We start from the raw sequence: 17,917 nt of genomic DNA, 5'->3' as shown, positions 1-17,917 counted from the left end.
GGTCTATACTGAATCTCTACTGAATTCTAATACAATATTTGCCTTTGCAGGTTTTCACATCCTCAGAGAAGACACATTAAAAAAAAACCACAAGTAAATATGCAGTCTCTGCTATTGTGTGTTTTGTTTGGCTGGTTTTTAACGTTCGTATTTTTTTGGGTTTTTTTAATAGATTTAATGTGAACAACAAAATCCTTCATCCTGAAATTGCAGAATGGTGAGTAGCAGAAAATCTTTCTTTTTGAGTACTGTTGAATGTGCTTATATTCTGTACCATTGCTTCAGAGAGATTCTCTCAGCAGAAGCCTCCTAGTTTACTATATGAGTTTTGATTTTAAGCTGATTTCGTGTTGTGGGGTGGAAATAATGTGCAAAAGTAAAAACAGGGCTACGTAACAGCATTGAAAAGTCAAGAATTTATGTAACATTTCTTAAGCCTTGTGTCTGGATATACATTTTTATAGAATGTATTTGGAGATAAGTCACATTTGTGTAAATGTGAATTTGTATGAATAGGAAAAGAACTGAGGATAATTCGTATTCTAGCAACGAAAATCAAAGGTAGATGAAAATTGCTTCTGAACAGGTAATATTTAATAAGGTGTTATTACTTCTCTAGGATTTATTTTAACAGCATTAATTTTGTTGAATTATTATTCATGTAACTATACTTTGTAATTCTAGGGGAATTCTGCTGTAGCCTATCTAGAATAGACAAAATTAGAGAGTGTGACTAAGTGTATTAGCAGCTTGCAAAGCTACTGCATTTTACCAGTTTTCCTCTTTTGGTCAGCATTGCTCACTTTGTCCTCAGGATTGCTCCATAACTAGGGCTTTATAGTTTTCCATTTAGGAAATTAACTGAAGAAACAACATAGTGGATTTTTGTTAATGAATTAGGTTTTTATCTAAGCTTTTTCAGTGTCTTAATCTAGAAATGACGAAGCAAATCCTTAGTTAAGACAGATAAGCTCAGAATCTTAAAATACAAACAGGAAAGTGTATACTCCAACTACCACTGATGTAGCTGATTGTATCACGTACTACTACATATTAATGTTTATTATTAGCACATATGCTGAGAACAATCTTCTGCTGTCTTCATCTACATCTAGTTGGCAGCTTGGAAGCTGGGGAGATGTTTTTTGAACATCAATGTGATTTCAGAATGTGTAGAATTTTAATAGGTCATATTTCTGTTGTTACAGCCATTTTTCATTGCTTGGCATGATGTAAAAAAAGTTGTAAAAGCAAAGTGGCAGGCGGGAAAACTTTGCTTAGACATTTTTGCGTCACTGAGTCACGGGTGGACCTGGAGATGTATAGTAGCGGGACTCATGGCTTGCAAATCCTGCTGATGAGTGCAAGGGGGAATGTGAGTGCTTTGTAACACAGAAAATTGCTCAGGGTACCAATTTTTAAATCCTGCCTATTCTATCCTTCTAGAACCTGGACCCTTCCTTTTCCAAAACAAAGAAGTTATCTTACAGAATTGATTTCTGAATTTAAGAGTTGGTCAGCCTTTGAGGTGCAGAGTCCTGACTAATGTAGACAGACCACGAGTTTAGAAATTGATGTGTAGAGATGTACAAATTAAGCACAATTAGGAAGACTTGCTAAAGAAGGAGCTTAGCAAAACCTGTTTTCTTTTAGAAATATCATTAGTGTTTAATTAGTCAAGCTCCTGTCATTACAGATATTGTTAGGGAAGATCTAGAAATGTTCACGCATGCTCTGAGGCCCCTGATGCCATGTTATATCGCTTACAAAAATAATAGAAAGGGTAAATCAAGTTAGAAGGTCTTCATAAAATCTTATTTTCCTGCAGAGGTGGCTGCTGCTGAGTTCTAGTTGGTTGGTTTGGTGTTGGGCATGGGTTTTTTTTGTTGTTTAAGACATTGGGAACTTTCAGCTTCTGACACTTCATTATCATGTGCCCAGCAGCCAGAGGAGGATTCTCTAAGTGACTTGACAAACCGTTTAAGGAGCAGAGGAGGGAGCTACATCTTTAACCTGACAGTGCCATTTTTGTGCTCCTTGTTTGCCCGCCTTTTTGTACTCTTGTTACCAGAGAAGGACAAGGGGCAAGAAAGGGGACCTGAAAAGGGGCCTGGTCTAACTTCCAAGCTTTGATCTGTAGATACAGCAGCACTACAGGGAGAGATGACAATTTTAGCTGCAGAAGGCTTTGGATAAGGGCTACAAGCTTGTTCCGAAGTTAGCTTTCATTCTGGTTCCATCCACCTTACCAAGGTGTCACCTGATAAGCTTTTCTCCTCTGTGGTTTGGGTTAATGGGGGGGTAAATCTTCTTCAGGAAGCTCAGGGATGGACAAACATGAGGTCTGTGCCCTGAGGTTGTACTGAGATAGATGGAGCATTGAGGCAGTAGAAAGGCAGCACTTGGAGCTGTTCATTTTGGTGTAGAGAGAATCTTTTCTGTAAATTGTGAGTGCCAGCCCAGAATTCTGATTTTGTCTCCCTGCGATCTCACAGGGGAGAGATGCTTGGTACGCACCTTCCCTCCACCTGGCTTTCAAGGAAGGGGAATTCTAACTGAAGCCAAAGTTCAGATTTGCATTCAAAAGTGGTTTAAAAGGTTTTATCAAGTTTGGTGGCTTTCATTTTAAGTCAGAAGTATGTTAAAGACTGTTGTTATGATTTAAGTGTCTGGTGGAATCAATACATGAATGACAGGCTATGTGTATTAAAACTTCCTAAAGTAGAAATTTCCTTGGAATGTCGAAGTTACTGCCCAAGAAACTTTCTTTGGAAAGCAATAACATTTTTAGAATTAAGAATATTTTTCTTTTAGGAAGATGAATTTTTTTGGGGTTATATTTTAGGGTAGGAAATTGCTTAATTTGAATCATATGCTTGCATGGATGCATATAATTTCAAATTCAGCAAGCTCTGAACTATTCTGTTTTACATGATACTTGTCAGAAAAACTCCGATCTATACCATGCTGTCAAAACTGCCAGCAAGAGGTGAAATGGCTGAGCTTTCTGAACCAGCCCAGGAGAACTGTGAGTTACAAAAGGCAGCTCTAGTCTTCTAATAAAATGCAGAGAAAATGGTTCAATACTGATAAGGGGCAAAGCGTTTGTGATTAAGGATCTGTTGTCTCCCTTGCTTACTCATCCTTTTTCAAGATCTCAAGATTTTCTGACTTGCTATGAAACTTAAAGATAAAACATAAAAGAATTTGACCTTAGATTGGATTTCAGCAGTTTGCAGATGGGTATTTTCACTTTTTTTTTTAAATTGAGTGAATGTGTTTTCAAACATATGTAAACACTTTCATTTTAAATTTCAGGGCTCATTTCAAATTTGATACTGAATGTATACGCTAAGTATTGATTTCACTGTTCTGAAAAGAAAATGTCATCTAACAGAAGACAAACTGCAAACTTGTCCAAATTATCTCCCCAGTAATCAAAAGGAAATTTTTTCTACACTAGCACTTAGCTAAATGGTCTTTTTGCTATACCAGTGTCAGTCTGCCATAATCATGGTGGTGCTAGAAGATATACATTTAGCAATGTATGGCTTGTTTTGTGCCTGTATATACTGTATTTTCCTGTAACCTCAATGAAAATGGGATTTGATATTTATGTGTGGAAGATTTCATATATTCTGTATTTTGCATTGCTTTGATGGAAAGCTATAATTGTTTCTTCGGGGAAAATGATCTGTATGTTAATGTCTTAAAGCTGGGCATATGCTTTTTGTGTTTTCAGAGGTTTTTTAATTTATGTTGTAAACCTCTTAACATCTTTTTGAACTGTTTCAAGATGAACTCCCATGTTTGGTGTTCATGCAACTGTCTTTCAGAATTGTACTGTAATACTTCTTTGCATACGTGCATTACTGTGTTTACTGGCTTTAATGCTAATTCAGTTAGCAAGTTTTTATGCGAAAGCTTGCAGAAGAGCATAAATATATCAACTATGGTAGAGAAATTTCTATAAATAAAATGTGGAAAGGTAACAGCAGAGGTAAAAAGAGTGAAGACAAGACAGGACTGTGAGTCTGTCTACATGGGCAGCATATACTTACTAGGTGGTCTGTAAATGTCATGTTTCCAGAAGGACAAGGAGGAGTGGACGTACCCAGATGTTTTCCATGCATGTCACAGAAAGCAGCCATTAAGGTTGCACGCACGTACTAAAAACAACAAAACAAGACAGCTGATAAACACTGAGCTGATAACTGGGAATGGATACTTCTGGTGGCATAATCAGGAATGGTGAATGCACATAGAGAAGCAAACATTTGTGTATCTTTGAGGAAAGAACTGGTTTAAGAAAATGTAGTCGAGTCATGCAAGTTTCAGCCTCATAATTGCCTTGAATTCTGTGTGCTCTTGACCACTTGATTAATGGAAAATAGGTTGTGCATGAAATTTGGTATCCAGCCACTTAAAATGCGCAAACTTAATTTCAGGACTTAAATGATACTTGTTTGTATTAAAGCTTCTCTCTTCTGTTGGATGACTGACATGCATGAAAAGACCACCTGCTCATATGGCAAGTGCAAATAAAAGCACAAAGTGTATATAAAAAAGGAGAGTGAGGAAGAAGAAATGTTTTTACACTGGTGAAATAAAAAAAAAAAAAAAAAGAGTTAAAAATTATAGGTCAGTCCTGACAGTAGGAGACTTGTGCTTCTGTTTTAACTTGATTGCATTGAGTGGCTTGCCTGTTAATCTGAGAACTGTGTTATGTGCTGAATCTGTACATTTTTGCAATTGCATTAGCTGGAGCCTGGAAATTATTTGTTCCCATTAAAATATTAATGAATGTATGCAGAGTGTGTAACTGGTCCAAGAGCTGTTTTTAATAGAACATTGAAGTTCACATTTTTGAACAAAGATGGGACTTTCTTCCTAGCCTTGTCTTGGAAGTGGGGGGAAAACATCATGAGAACTGTGGACCACTCATCACCCACAAGATTGCCCTACAGGGCTAACCACTGTGCTTGACTAGCAACGCTTTAAACCTGGCTTGGGAGAGTGTTGCTTTTTATGCCATCAAAACAGTGAGAAGGTGGTGAAATACATGCCCTTCTGCTACCCAACTATGTTGGTGGGAACTCCGTCAACAGTACCACTGCAGACAGCGTAGGAGCCCAGTGACTTTTTCTTTTTGGTATCTAGTGGAGGATGAAGTTGATCGTGTTCCCTGCACAATTGTACATCCTCCCTCTCTTTCCTACCAACGGTTGGGTTGTGGTTTTTGTTGGTCTCAGAATGACTAAACATTTTCTAAAATGTTTCAGTGCTTGACCTTGTATAAATGAAGGTGATGCATTGCATAAAAAGTCTGTCTGAGGCTGAGCATGAATTTGTATATGCAAAAAAATACCTGAGAAGTTACGATCTAAAATAAATACCTTGACCCTGAAGCCTTATGACCTAGCAGGTAAAATAGGTTCTAATACTGTCTGCACTTGCCATTGAGCAGTTACTAACTTGTATTACTAGCAGATCCCAATAAAGAGATTAGACAACTGAATTATGAAACAACCTATTTTTCAGGCACTTGCAGATCAGAGATATGTACTGTATATTGAAAGTAATATAAAGGCACATCAAATAAGTATTAAATTATCCTGCTAGCACGTGCAGTCTTCTGAAGAACAGGATTAAAAAAAAATAAATCTATAAGCCTTTGCTACCTCATTCTAACATGAATATATTCGAGCTACTGTTCTTTATGACTTGGCTGAAAGGCAGAAGCAGAAGTTTGTTTCCTCACCCATGGTGAGCAGATTATACCATCCCAGTGTAATTTTTTCACCTCGGTGTGCATTTTAAAGCCTTGTACTTCTCATTCTCAATGTGCGTAATGATTATTTTGTGTCATATTCCAGTTGACAAAGAATGTCAATCTGTTCCCCTCTACTGTGTTCCTGTTTGTAATAGCATTTTGATTGATATCAGCATTTTTACAAAGGTACCTTTACTCTTGCCAGAAAAGTTGTGTTTGAAGGGGAGTAGCTGTGCTGCCCAGTGATGCAATCGCTGTCTGTGGGAAATGCTTTTATTGCACATCAGAGGCACTGATGGCTGAGAAACCTGTTTCTGGACTCATTAAAACAAACTACAGGAGCAGAAATACAGTAGATAGTTTTCTACAGCAGTGTGAGTAGGAGCATGTTATAATAAAAAAGGGGTGTCAGTGGCAGTTTCAAAATATAACAGTTATGGTACTTTGTAACTGCTGCAAGCTCTGGAGTGGAGCTGGAAAATACAATTTAAATATTTTCATGCAATTCAATAGATGTAGTTTTGTTCTTTGTAAACAGTAAGTATGTACTTCATGGCTGCTTTTGAGATGGGCATGAGAAATATTAGGAAATCAGTATGTGTAGCAGTGAGAAGAGTAGGTGATTTTTAATAGAAGCTATGGAACTATCTTTGCTTCCCTGTTCATGTCACACTAAATAGCTGCTTTTATTTGAAATACATGGTAGAAAGCAGCGTAAGTAGAAAAGAGTTTAATGATAAATTTTTGATATGAGTTCAGAACAGGCTCATAAATAGACACAAATTCAGTATGTCATAAGGCATGAAGAACAGGATGGGGTTTTGGGGGGGTTTGTTTTGGTTTTTTTCCTCCAGAAGCATGTGAAAGAGAATGGACATTGTGACTGTAATTACTGCTGCTGTGGCTTCTGAATTTCATGTTTGGGGTTTTTTTAATACCAAACAGAAATAGCATTTCTTCACACACCCCCTCTCCCCCTGCCTTTTGAGGTATTACAAATAGGTGGGAGTTGGGATTGTGCTGAATAGAAATTCTGGAGCTCTGGGAATTTCATTATGTAAACTAGTTTCAAATTGTATTTAAAAAGTAAATCAAGTATGCTTGTAGAAATGTTCCGTTTGAAGTAGTGTTTGAGCCATGACAAATGCAGAAATACATTGCTTTTGTTCCTATTGTATCGTCGAATGAGTTGAAAAAATGTCGGTTGGACCCCTTGTTTATTAGTATTAAAATAAAGCAGGCTGATGTTTGGAATGCTTGTGACTTCCCTTTGTAAGATTGTTTTGCTAATGGTGAAGCAATGCCAACAAAACTTTGCTGTCATGAATACTGTAATAGCTCTTCTCTCTTGAGGTGTACTTGATCTAATTTTACCATAGGTGATGCGTATTATTTTCAGGTTTTTTTATTTCATACTCCTAAGCTGTGAAGTTGCAACCTAACCTGATAACCTGTTCTACTTTTCTTTAAGTCGTGTGATTAAGACAGACATGGAGTTGGAAGTTCTGCGCTACACCAATAAAATCTCCAGTGAAGCTCATAAAGAGGTAATGGATCCTTTACTGTTAATAATTTTTGCTCTTAGTGTAGCAGTGGTACTCAGAAAATGTTCCCAGCAACCCTGAATTGCTTAGTAATAAAATAATGGAAAGGCTGGATAGAAATAAGAGGATAATATCCCTCCTATTACAGCCCAGTAATACACCTTGCATTGTCCTTGAACTCACTGGTGCATTTGTGATATGTGAGAAATCAAGTGTGGGTTTGGATAAGAGCTGGAGCCTCAGCAGAAGGTGACCTCCTTGCAGTCTGTCTGTCCTGTATGCATGAATACCTGTATAGTGATGGAGAAAGAAAAGATCAAGAAGATTATTCTTCTGGCCCATGTCAGCATGTGCAGCTCTGAAAAGTTTAACTAGCAAGTTAGTCTTTCCAGATCCTTACAAACTGAAGGAGCATTTACATGCACAATGGAGGGTAGTGCAAGGATTCCTTAGGTTGCTCCTCAGAGATGGGTATGTGCCCCAGTACAGTGCTTCAAGATGCTATTCTGTTGACATAGCAATGTGGCAAAGACAAATCCAGGCTCTCAGCAAGGCTACTTAGGTTGGACCTAGCACTGTACCAGGGGAGTCATATTGCTTTACTGGTATTGATGACAAAATTAACTTGGGTGTCAACCCTGTACTCCATATAGTGATGCAGAGATACCATGAGTTCTGAGCGATGACCAGAGGGAGCTTAGGTAAAAGTAGCTGATGAGGTTACTGACTCAACTATTGTCTTTGCTCCTGCTCCTCAGGTTTCTGAACTGTGAAGTGTAAAAATATTTTAAAGTTAATATTGTAAAATTGCAAAGTCTAGGGATAGTAATTTGCATTCGTTCTTCTTGGTCCTTCATCATCCTTGAATAATCTTATCACAGCTGAGAGAATTTCTTCCATAGAGCAGCTGCCTAGAACTTTTACAATACAGAAACAGGCAAAGGAATAAAACTGGTGCACATTCTCAGCAAATCTGAGAACAAAAATCAGACTTATGGGTTGTAAAACAGTGTTAACTCTAGTAGTTTTCTGTTGATTCAGACTGCAAAGTATAAAAGAGAATCTCCCTTTGTAGTATATTCTAGTTCACAGTTTTGTTTTGCTGGTGTTTCATAAAAGTAAAACAAAAGGACTTGCTGCCAAGTTCACCAGAGCTTTTGGAATTAAGCATTGGTATTTTGATAAGCTGCACTTCATTAGGGTATAGTAGTTTGGCAATTAAACTTGCTTTATTGCTGGAGACTGTAGGCATTTATAAAGATTAAAATGAGTTTGATTTCTAATGTAGTTTTAAAATACATCTACTAATGTAAATTTAAATGAAGTACAGATGATATTTTTGTAATATAGGTTCCTTGGGAGATACTTGGTCATAAGTCATAAATTTATAAATATGAGATTCCCTCCTGCTATGAATGTCCCATGTTAATATGTATCTTACAGGTAATGAAGGCAGTAAAAGCAGGTATGAAAGAATACGAGATGGAGAGGTAAGAGTTCTTTCAATAATTGTAATAAAAAGGAGAAGGTCTCTCTGTCGTAGGGGTAGAAGCAATAACTGAGGCAAAGCAGTAGCATTGATTCAGTTGAGACTGAGAGCTCATTGCTGTTTGAAGACTGTTGTAAACATAATTTTATTATTTTGAGGTGGTACTTCATCAGTTTCAAACATGTATTTGATGATGGTTGATTATTTTTTGGTGATGGTTTAGTGTAGCATAATTCTCTTCCTGGAGTTTTAGTAATTTACAGAAGCTTTACAAAATAGCTGTTATTATTGTTTGAAGCCATCCAATAAAATGGTGTTTATGGATAAACATTGCCCTTATGCTTGTTATGCTTAGAAGACTGCATGTATGAGTGTTTAAGAACCTTATAAAAGGCTGTGTTCAATTACATTTTGCCTGCAATTATGAGTTGGCTTTACCTGTACTTAGCCTGTACAAGGAGCTCATCTCACAAATGTAATGGATGTTACTACAGCTGTTAAGAAGTCAATAAGAATACAGCATATCTCTCTTATGTTGAAGAAAACATGCTGTACAGGCGTATATAGGAATGATTGGCTGCTCCTGATACAGTAGTGATGTGTCTAGATACAAGGAAAACATTGCTTCCTCTTTTAAATCAATATTTACATTAGATCATCAGCAGCCTATCTTATAAAGCACAGTTTTGATCACCAAGTCCATTTATTTTTAGCTTGCATAGAGTATTTTCAATTTTCAAAGTATTTGCATAATGAAGAAATAGAAAATAGCAGTCATATCTCAGTTACTGTTGTTTCTTGACAGTAATTTTTCGAATGTTAAGCAGGCTAATTCGGCCCGCAGTGAGGGGAAAATAAAGTGACCTCAATGTTTGTCATCAACATTTCAAGGTAGCTCAAAAAACAAATAATGCCCTTAGAACATAGGCAATATGGAAAAACTCGTGTTACATTTAAGCAGTTTAAACTTCTACAGACTGTATGGGCTCATGCCTATAATTTGACTGTGCTTCAAATTGCAGATACATATACCACCAGGTAACAGGGAAAAAAAATATGTTGTATACATTCTCCCACTAACTTTATTAACGAACCTTGTGTTTGTGTTCATTTTACTTACTGCCCATGCTATACATGCTGATAGTGAAATTTTGGCTCTGGAAGTCAATAGTAATCAAAAATTTCCATAGAGCAGAGTTTGTTCTCAAGTGCTTTTAAATGTCATGATCCTGGCAGTTTGGTTTAAATGTCATGCAACAAATACATGTATATACACTCTTCTGTAAGTCTATGAGGTATATTGCATTTTCACTCCAGGACTTTCATTCTTCTCCAGCTAGCTTCTTTCATGCACATCAACCTTTTGAAAAGATTATTTGTGTCTTTCAATTAAAAAAATAAATAAATTAGGCAACTATCTATTAAACCTATTTAAAATTGCCTTCTGTTCTTCCGTATGTCTTGATTGATTACACTTCTTGAAAAAGTTTGAGGTTATTTCACTAATGAAACAGTCTTGGCAGACTACCTTTGTAGCATCTGCCTTGGAGACTGTAATTAGAACTTCAGTTTCTGTTGCTGGTGGAATTCATCCCTGCTCCGGTTTCTGTTCCCTTATTGCTGAGGGGAAAAGGGTCCTAAAAATGTAAACTTGTCATTTCCACACCTTTCTGGCAAGAAATGTGTAGTTGAAATGTTTATAAATAAAGTTAGAAAACAGTCTAGGAAATCCCTACTCTGTATGCAGATAAACCCATTAATGTAGTCTAATGGTTTTTTGTTTGTTTTTGTCAACAGGCTAGATAGCTTGCATTCGGCAGCTTTGGTACATCTGAAATCTAAGGGTGCAGAGAACCAAAAGTCTTAGTCTGTATAGGTTTATCAAAAGTATTCACACTTGTATTTAAGAGATCAATTAAAAGTTAATGAAGTTTTTCATCTTCTGATGTTTCTAGGGCTTCCACTCCCTTTGTGAAAGCTTTCAGAATTGTGTGGCCCTCTTCCCCAGGTGCATCTGCAGTTCCCACTGATGGCTGTGAAATCGTGAATTTTTGAAATGAATATAGGTTATCTCTTGAAATGTGGCCAATAAACCCCCTTCATATTGCTTTACTTCATTCTTTGACACTGTGGAGGATAGCATGTGTGTTTTTGGGTACAAAGCTGGTCTGACCCTGTCTGCTAGGAAGAATAATGCCAGCGATCTCAAAAGCAATTAAAATTTTCCATTATTACATGTACAACCTAAGCATTGCCTTTTCTTTGTTCATTCAGTTAAGCAGCCTTCCTACAAAAAATGAGTCCTTTTACTTCTACTGTATCATACAGCAAGAACATGTTAAAATACTCTAGGAAATGTATCTAAGAGTCAACAATATATAAAGCTAGTTATTTTTCTAGGATTGGGATTATTCTCTGAGAAGTAATTTGAAGGAAATTAAGTAAATCATGGAGAAATCTGTAGATAAGATAATATCTTTTATTTTGAGGGCTGAAAGCTAGCTTCAGAAATATGCTGTAAGTATTCTTTATGATTAAGGTCCACTGGTAAATGATTTTGAACCAGTAATGCGTTAGTGCTGAGATATATAAAAAATGAACGCATTTAACTGCAAGTCTAATCAGCCCTGACTTTCTTTTTTTGGTTTGATGTTATTTAATTTTAATATAAGGTCAGTTGACTTTAAGGAGACAGCCAAGGCAATTATCTACAAACAGTAATTCACAGCATGTGTAATTGCATATAAAGTCATTTTGGTAGGTCAGATTCTGGATTTTCTCTGAAGTAATTTGTTTAGTATTTGTGCTTATCTCATGTTTAATTAATCTTCTTTAATTAAAAGCTTTAACTATGAAACTGCTCTGTAGTGAATATATTGTTAAAATACAGCAAAATTATAAAAAAATCTCTTCAGCTCGAGAAGTACGTGAAAAAAATCTATTTCGGCTAAGTTGTTTTAAGTGTGTATATATAAACAAAAGTATTTTGTGTATATATATAGATATATACATACACACTGAAAGTACTGATTAGGACCTACAATCATCTGTTTCAGGGTGCTCTAAAGCGCTGGAGATGCCTTCTCTAGGTCAGTGTTTATCAATTTCTAGAGTGTTGCCTATTCGTCTGCTTAGTATTTACCAAATGGAGTTTTGATTCTTCTATGCATTTTCTCGTTTGTTCCCTTTTTTATTGAAGAGAGCAATTTTAAGACCGGGATGACTACTTGGAATTGTTGATTTGATTGGGGAATGATGTGAAAGTGTATGCTGTAGCAACAGAAGAGCAGCTTGCTATGTACACAGTATTGGACACGTAGCTATTGTATGCATTGCCCGTTTCTGTGGGTTTTTATCCTGTTCTTAATAGCACTGAAGGCCCTGCGATAGGAGTGTGTGCACAGTCCTGAATTCATTAAATGATAATGTAGTCATCATTGCCTTGATGATACTCGGCAGCACTAAGCCAGGCCTAAACGCTCATTCCCTTGTCCAGGATCTCCCTAGATTATTTGACTATCTTTGAACCCTCTGCAGCTGCTGAACACAGGAGCACCTTAGTGTTACCATGCCAAATAACTGTGATTCCAGTACCTAGGATCCAAAAACTTGGATCCTGATCCTGTAGAGTGGGCTTTTTTAAAACAAAGGAGCAGTTGACTAGTGTAAAGGGCAGGTAGTGTGATGTGCGGTGTCAGAGGTGGGTAACAGTACTTTGCATGTTGTTTCCATCAGTAAAAGCAGCAAAGTAAGAAGATACCTGCTCAGAGGATGACTGATCCTGTAGCTCTTGGGCACTGCTCAGGCACTGTTGGTTTTATTATCGGCTTGCTAGGGGAAGCCACCCCATGCCTGCTTTCCTCTCTGTAAGGTTTGCCTGCATTTCCTTCTTATGACTTTAAATGCTTTGGTGCTAAGGTTGGTACAAGTGATGGAGGGCTTGTATGTTCCATACGATCTTGCAGCAGCCGGTTACCACCAGTCAGCTGGAAAGGTTCCTGGGTGTGACACTGGTTCTTCGGATGCGGTTGTAGAGCGGGGAGTTGGAGCTTATTCAGAGCATGTGCCAGCCAGGTTAAGAGTTTGTTGCCCAACTGTACAGATGCCCCCTCTGTATATAGTGCAGCGGATCTTTTAGGTCTGTACAACCATACGAATAATTGTGGTGATTTTGTAGTAGTTAATAGTAAACTTAAACTCCACTCTGCTGTAACAGCAACAATTTAAAGAATAAAACAGCAAGAAGGTGGCTACAGAGCTTCTTCCTTCTTGGTTTACAGTGCTTACAGATTATTTCTACAGCTTGCCTCTCTTACCAGCCGAGGCTGATGAGTTCTTTATCCCTATTCTTTTTAGTGCTGTCCCCGATTCCAAAGCAGAGCTTAGACTCTGAGATGAGTTGCTGTCATATCTATCAATGTTAAATTTCACTATCTGAGAGTGCTCTCATGGATTATGGCTCTCATCTTTCATTTATCTGTCTCTCCTCTGCTCCAGTGGAACAAACTGAAAATAAAATATGTTATTTCACTAGAAAAGAGAGAATAGCCAGAAAAAATTTATTTTCCTTTGGGTATTTCCTTTTAGTGAAATGCTGATTGTTTTAGCTAATTAGGATTTGCCATTTACCATCTCCTGGTAGATTTTGCTCTTTGAATGTTCTTGAGAAAGTCATTGACTTCTGTAGCAAATAATCTTTAAAAATATTTCTATTTTTTTCATGATCCAGTTTTTGTGTTTAGAATTTCAGTTCAGGCATAGCCTTTGTAAGTCCTTCGCATAAGTGTGTGTGGATAGTAAACAAGAATGCCCATTGCAGCTGACAAAAATACTCGGGTGAATTCTTCACAGTTGCTTTTTGACATGGGAATGGTGTTGAATTGTTCCATGACCCTCACTGGTATTTGTATATAGGATTTTTATTAAACAAGAGACCAGCACTCCATTAATCTCAAGCAGCACGTCAGTCTGCTCAGTTACTGAAATGTAATTTTCTTTTCCTTTAATTTTTTTTTTAAACAGTTGGTAGCATTGTGTAGCCTGAAAATGGCTTGACTGCCTTGTTTCCCAAAGCTGCCTCACAATTAGAGGTGATGGGTTTTTAAATGTCGGTTACTGCTATCAAAAGGCTGGATTTAAAACTTGAAAATACATGAAAAACATCTGAAAGAAAGGAGGAAGGTGGCCTTTCCCCACGTTTTAGAAAAAATAAATCCACTTATATTTTTCCTTTGTTTCCGCACGCCTGTGTCATAGGACTGGTGTATGTGTCTGTCTGCTGTCTGGGTGGTGTTCTGGTACTAAGACATTCTTGTACCCAATATTATTTATTTGCCTTTATATCTTGTTCTAGTAGAAGGGTCAAAGGAAGCAATAAATCAGCAGCAATTTCTGGTTTTAGCAAAATGTCCGCACTGCAGAGCAGCGCAGGAGCTTCTGTTCAACAGGGATTGTACTGGGGCCGGCGGGGAAACGACTAGATGAGCTGGTGGTTTCATACCTGTGCCAGGGGAGCGCCTGGTGGGAGACAGCAGCTCAGGGTCACCCAGAACGTCCTAAAAACGGCGGTACAAAATGACGTACAGTGGTCCAGGGCCAGGTAGGCAGCTTAGTGCAGCTCTGACGGCACATGTCGGGTAGCTGCTAATTGCTTAGGTTGAGTGAGCCACTGAATCTCAGGTGTCCAGTGCCCAGAGGGAAGTCAGATATATCTTTGGTGGGAAGAGCAACTAGATTCAGAGAGACACTTCCTGCAGCCTTACCCTCCTGCCTACCTTCCTCAGGTACAGCTGGTCCTTTGATGTTTTAAATTAGGCTGTCTCCGCTGATTTCCTAATCCAGCTGAATTAAGGTTGTAAATAGTCTTAAAATAAATCTGAATTTAAAAATTGGTTTAGAAAACCCCTGAGCATTGTTCCTCTTCTGTGACACAGAGAGGCAGAAATGCATATGTACACGCACTCGACTCAGCAGAAGTGGGGGTGAGGATTACCTCCTGAACATGGAGACCTCCTGTCTCAGCACCTCAACTGCTTTAGGAGAAGTGCTTCTCTGTGGTAAATCCACTTTGAGAGGTTCCAGCTGCCCCAGCCCTGGCAAACATGTATCCGTTTCCAGTTCCTCTGCTCTCCCCCTCTCCCCAGCTGAGAGGAGAAATGTGGGGGGCAGAAACCCCCTGGGGAGGGCAACGTGGCGGCACTGGAACCTCTGAGACCAGATTTGCCTGAACTGCTGGTCTGTGTGGTCATAGTGGTTGGTGGTGGACTCCATTAACTGCTGGGAGGGAGCAGAGCAGTTCCAGTATATTCCCAGTAACCTCTCAGCATTTTCCGTTTGCAGGACATCCCGTGGCAAGCTCATATGTCCTCTCTTTCAGTAGAGGACAGCTCTGGTTCACCTCCTGGTTGCCACTTTAATGAGCTCTTTGTGTAGAAGAGTACTGTTTAATTGCACAAGTCTCTTTTGTGACTTGTGATTGAAGTTCCACATAATTGGGTTTTATCTTCTACAAAAAAATTGTGGAACTGGTCTGTGTGAGAACTTTAAAATAAAACCCTCTATCAGCCCACAGATACCAAAGAACAATTACCATGCTCGTATTAGAAAATGGTAAAAAGAGAGAAAGAAAGCTCTCTTTCGAAAGAGAGCTGTAGAAGGATGTGTGCAACGTGTGTGCGTACAGAACTGGGCTTGCTTGCATAGCAAGATATAACCGAACTTTAAATGCTGTGTCCTTGTGTGTCCTTACAGGGTTGTTAATCTCGTTAGTGCTGTGATAATTCATAATTACCCTTTTATTATTTTTTTGGAAATCAAAAGGTAGTTGCAATTTTTATTTAAATTTTGAATCTGATTGAAAATTACAAGCAGTATTAATTTCTGTGGGTGTTTTGTAGAGCGACTATTACTCATTTATATTAAGGAAAGAACAATCTTTCTTCTCAAATTAGCAATGATCTCAGTTTTTACTGAATCTAGCATGGCATTGAGATAGTGAACTAATTAGAATTACTAATGACAAGCTAAGATTGGAGATATGTGAAATGGAACTCATTGTAAAAGTCAGCAGGCTGAACTGATTATTATTTGCTGTGGATTTTGTTCATACTTGTTCAGACAAGTCAAAAGTAAAGATTCTACCATATGTGAGGCTTTGTCTGCGTTGTGAGCTTTAGTTTAATAATTTTTGCTAATTACTGTTGAAGCAGAGAGATCAGAATTTTGTGTGTGTTTGGCCCTCATCTTTTGATAACCAGAATCGCTACATGATCATGCTTAGAGACTAGAAGCCCAACTTGAAGGAAATGAGTAGAATACCAAGACTGTCCATTAATAACGTGATGTCGCACACTGACCTTCTGAAAATCAAAACCATTTTACACAGATGAAAAGAAAATGAACAGATTCTGTTCCTTGCTGCTGGCGTGCCCCCTGCATAAATTCTTTTCCAAATTGGTTCTTAGAGCATCCTCATCACCGTAGTGTGCAAGTGCCGCCTTCCAGCTTATTAAGCAGCATTTCTAACATCTATCCTGATCGTTCTTTTTGTTTGTTTGTTTGATTTTTGTTTGGTTTTCTGTTGTTGCATCATCTCTCTAGGGGAAGAATTGTGCAGAACTGTGTACTATTTTGGCAGGTAGTAGGTTTTTTAGTGTACCCATTATCAGCAGTATTGAAAAACACAAGGTCAGGATTATAATTACAGGATGATATAAGATAGTCTTTTTTAGTTTGGTTCTCCATGCAGATGAGCTTGGTCTCATTTGCAGAATGTTGTGTTGCTCTCAAGTGTTGTAATTTTTTTGATCGTGGGTCTTGGTCTTGGTCGTGGAGTTTTAAGTGTTGTTTGGACATGGTAGGCTTAGGTCACTTGATGCTTATTAAGGTCTGAGATTACAAACAATAATTGAAAAAATATATGTATGGGAAGTCAATGAAGGCAGCAAAGGACAAAGCTGCAGGTGGTTGCCTGTAGTGAGAGATGCAAGAGTACTGAAGTTTGCTTAGTGCTGCAGTCTTTGTCTATGCAACTATGCTGCATTTCTGCTGTCCGAGCAGAGCTGAAGACAGCATGTGTAACTAAGGTTGAGTTGTATAGCAGGGCAGAAAAGAGTTGAATTGCCAGGCAGAAGTGATGGAAAATGAACTCTAAGTGAAACTTAGGATTGGGGAGGAACCTGAATCGTATCAGACAGTAGAGGTGATGTTTCTGCTAAAAGGAATTTGCCCCTGTTGAGAATGCCTCAAAACCCAACATTATTTCTGGGTTGCTTGGATTTTGCTTTCAACAGCTCTTCCTGAGTAGATCAAATTGAGCCTTGAGGCAGTCTTGGGAAGTGAGGGATACGAAGAGGTTTGCTGACAACTGACTCTGTGTCTTCTGATTCATCTACTGAAACATGTATATTTAAAAGAACCCATGAGATATGTGATATTTGAAGGCTCCACAAGTTAATCCGTTACTGTAAGGTACAGTTGCCATCACTTCTCACTTGGTACAATCCTCTTGTAAAATGTCATATCTTTCAGAAGTACTGGACTGGATTTCTGCTGCTTTCTTATTTCAGAATTAACCTGCTATGTCCTCTTGGTCAGGACTGAATGCCAGAGGTGGGCAGGCATTCTTATGTCTCTGGTTAGCAGATAATTTATAAAAATTGTGTGAAGTTGTTTGGGTGCAAGGTGTACCTATAAGTTGTAAATGTTAGGATTATGTGAAGTTTAGGATGTTAGATGTGATTTATTAATAGTCTTTCCCTGTCTAAATGCTAGATTTGCTCTGTGATGGAAGCTTTGACACTTGGTGTAATACATTAGATTGGGTCCACTCTCCAGGATAAATTTTTTTCTTTATTGTGTGTTTGAAGGAGAACAACATCATGTCTGTGACTAATGTGTTGTTTGGGTTGGAAATGGCAACAGCATTCGGGAGTTGGCTTCCCAATCCTGCAATATTTATGGAGATTTCAGAGATGTTTGTGTTGAGGGAGGAGTCATCTGGTTTTGATCAGAAATTCTGTCTTTGTGAGAAGAAAGTCAGTATCGTATGACAAGAAACCATTTAACTGAGGAAGGCCCTGGCCAATGCTGTTTCTGTTGCTGTTGCAGCTC

The 17,917-nt window shown here is 38.1% G+C and overlaps 1 protein-coding gene across 1 annotated transcript in view; it reads left to right on the top strand.

Annotated features, from left to right (window-relative positions):
* PEPD (peptidase D) overlaps positions 1-17,917 on the top strand; it is a 143,809-nt gene that overhangs the window by 31,274 nt on the left and 94,618 nt on the right. Inside the window, exons 8-10 of the mRNA XM_009282865.1 lie at positions 173-217; positions 7,245-7,320; positions 8,761-8,807. Of these exons, the coding sequence (XP_009281140.1) occupies positions 173-217; positions 7,245-7,320; positions 8,761-8,807 (168 nt within the window). The remainder of the gene's footprint in view (positions 1-172; positions 218-7,244; positions 7,321-8,760; positions 8,808-17,917) is intronic.

The sequence above is a fragment of the Aptenodytes forsteri genome, unplaced genomic scaffold, assembly GCF_000699145.1.
Source record: "Aptenodytes forsteri isolate BGI_AS27 unplaced genomic scaffold, ASM69914v1 Scaffold70, whole genome shotgun sequence".
Lineage (NCBI taxonomy): Eukaryota > Metazoa > Chordata > Aves > Sphenisciformes > Spheniscidae > Aptenodytes > Aptenodytes forsteri.
This window is presented reverse-complemented; position numbering and strand designations above follow the sequence as displayed.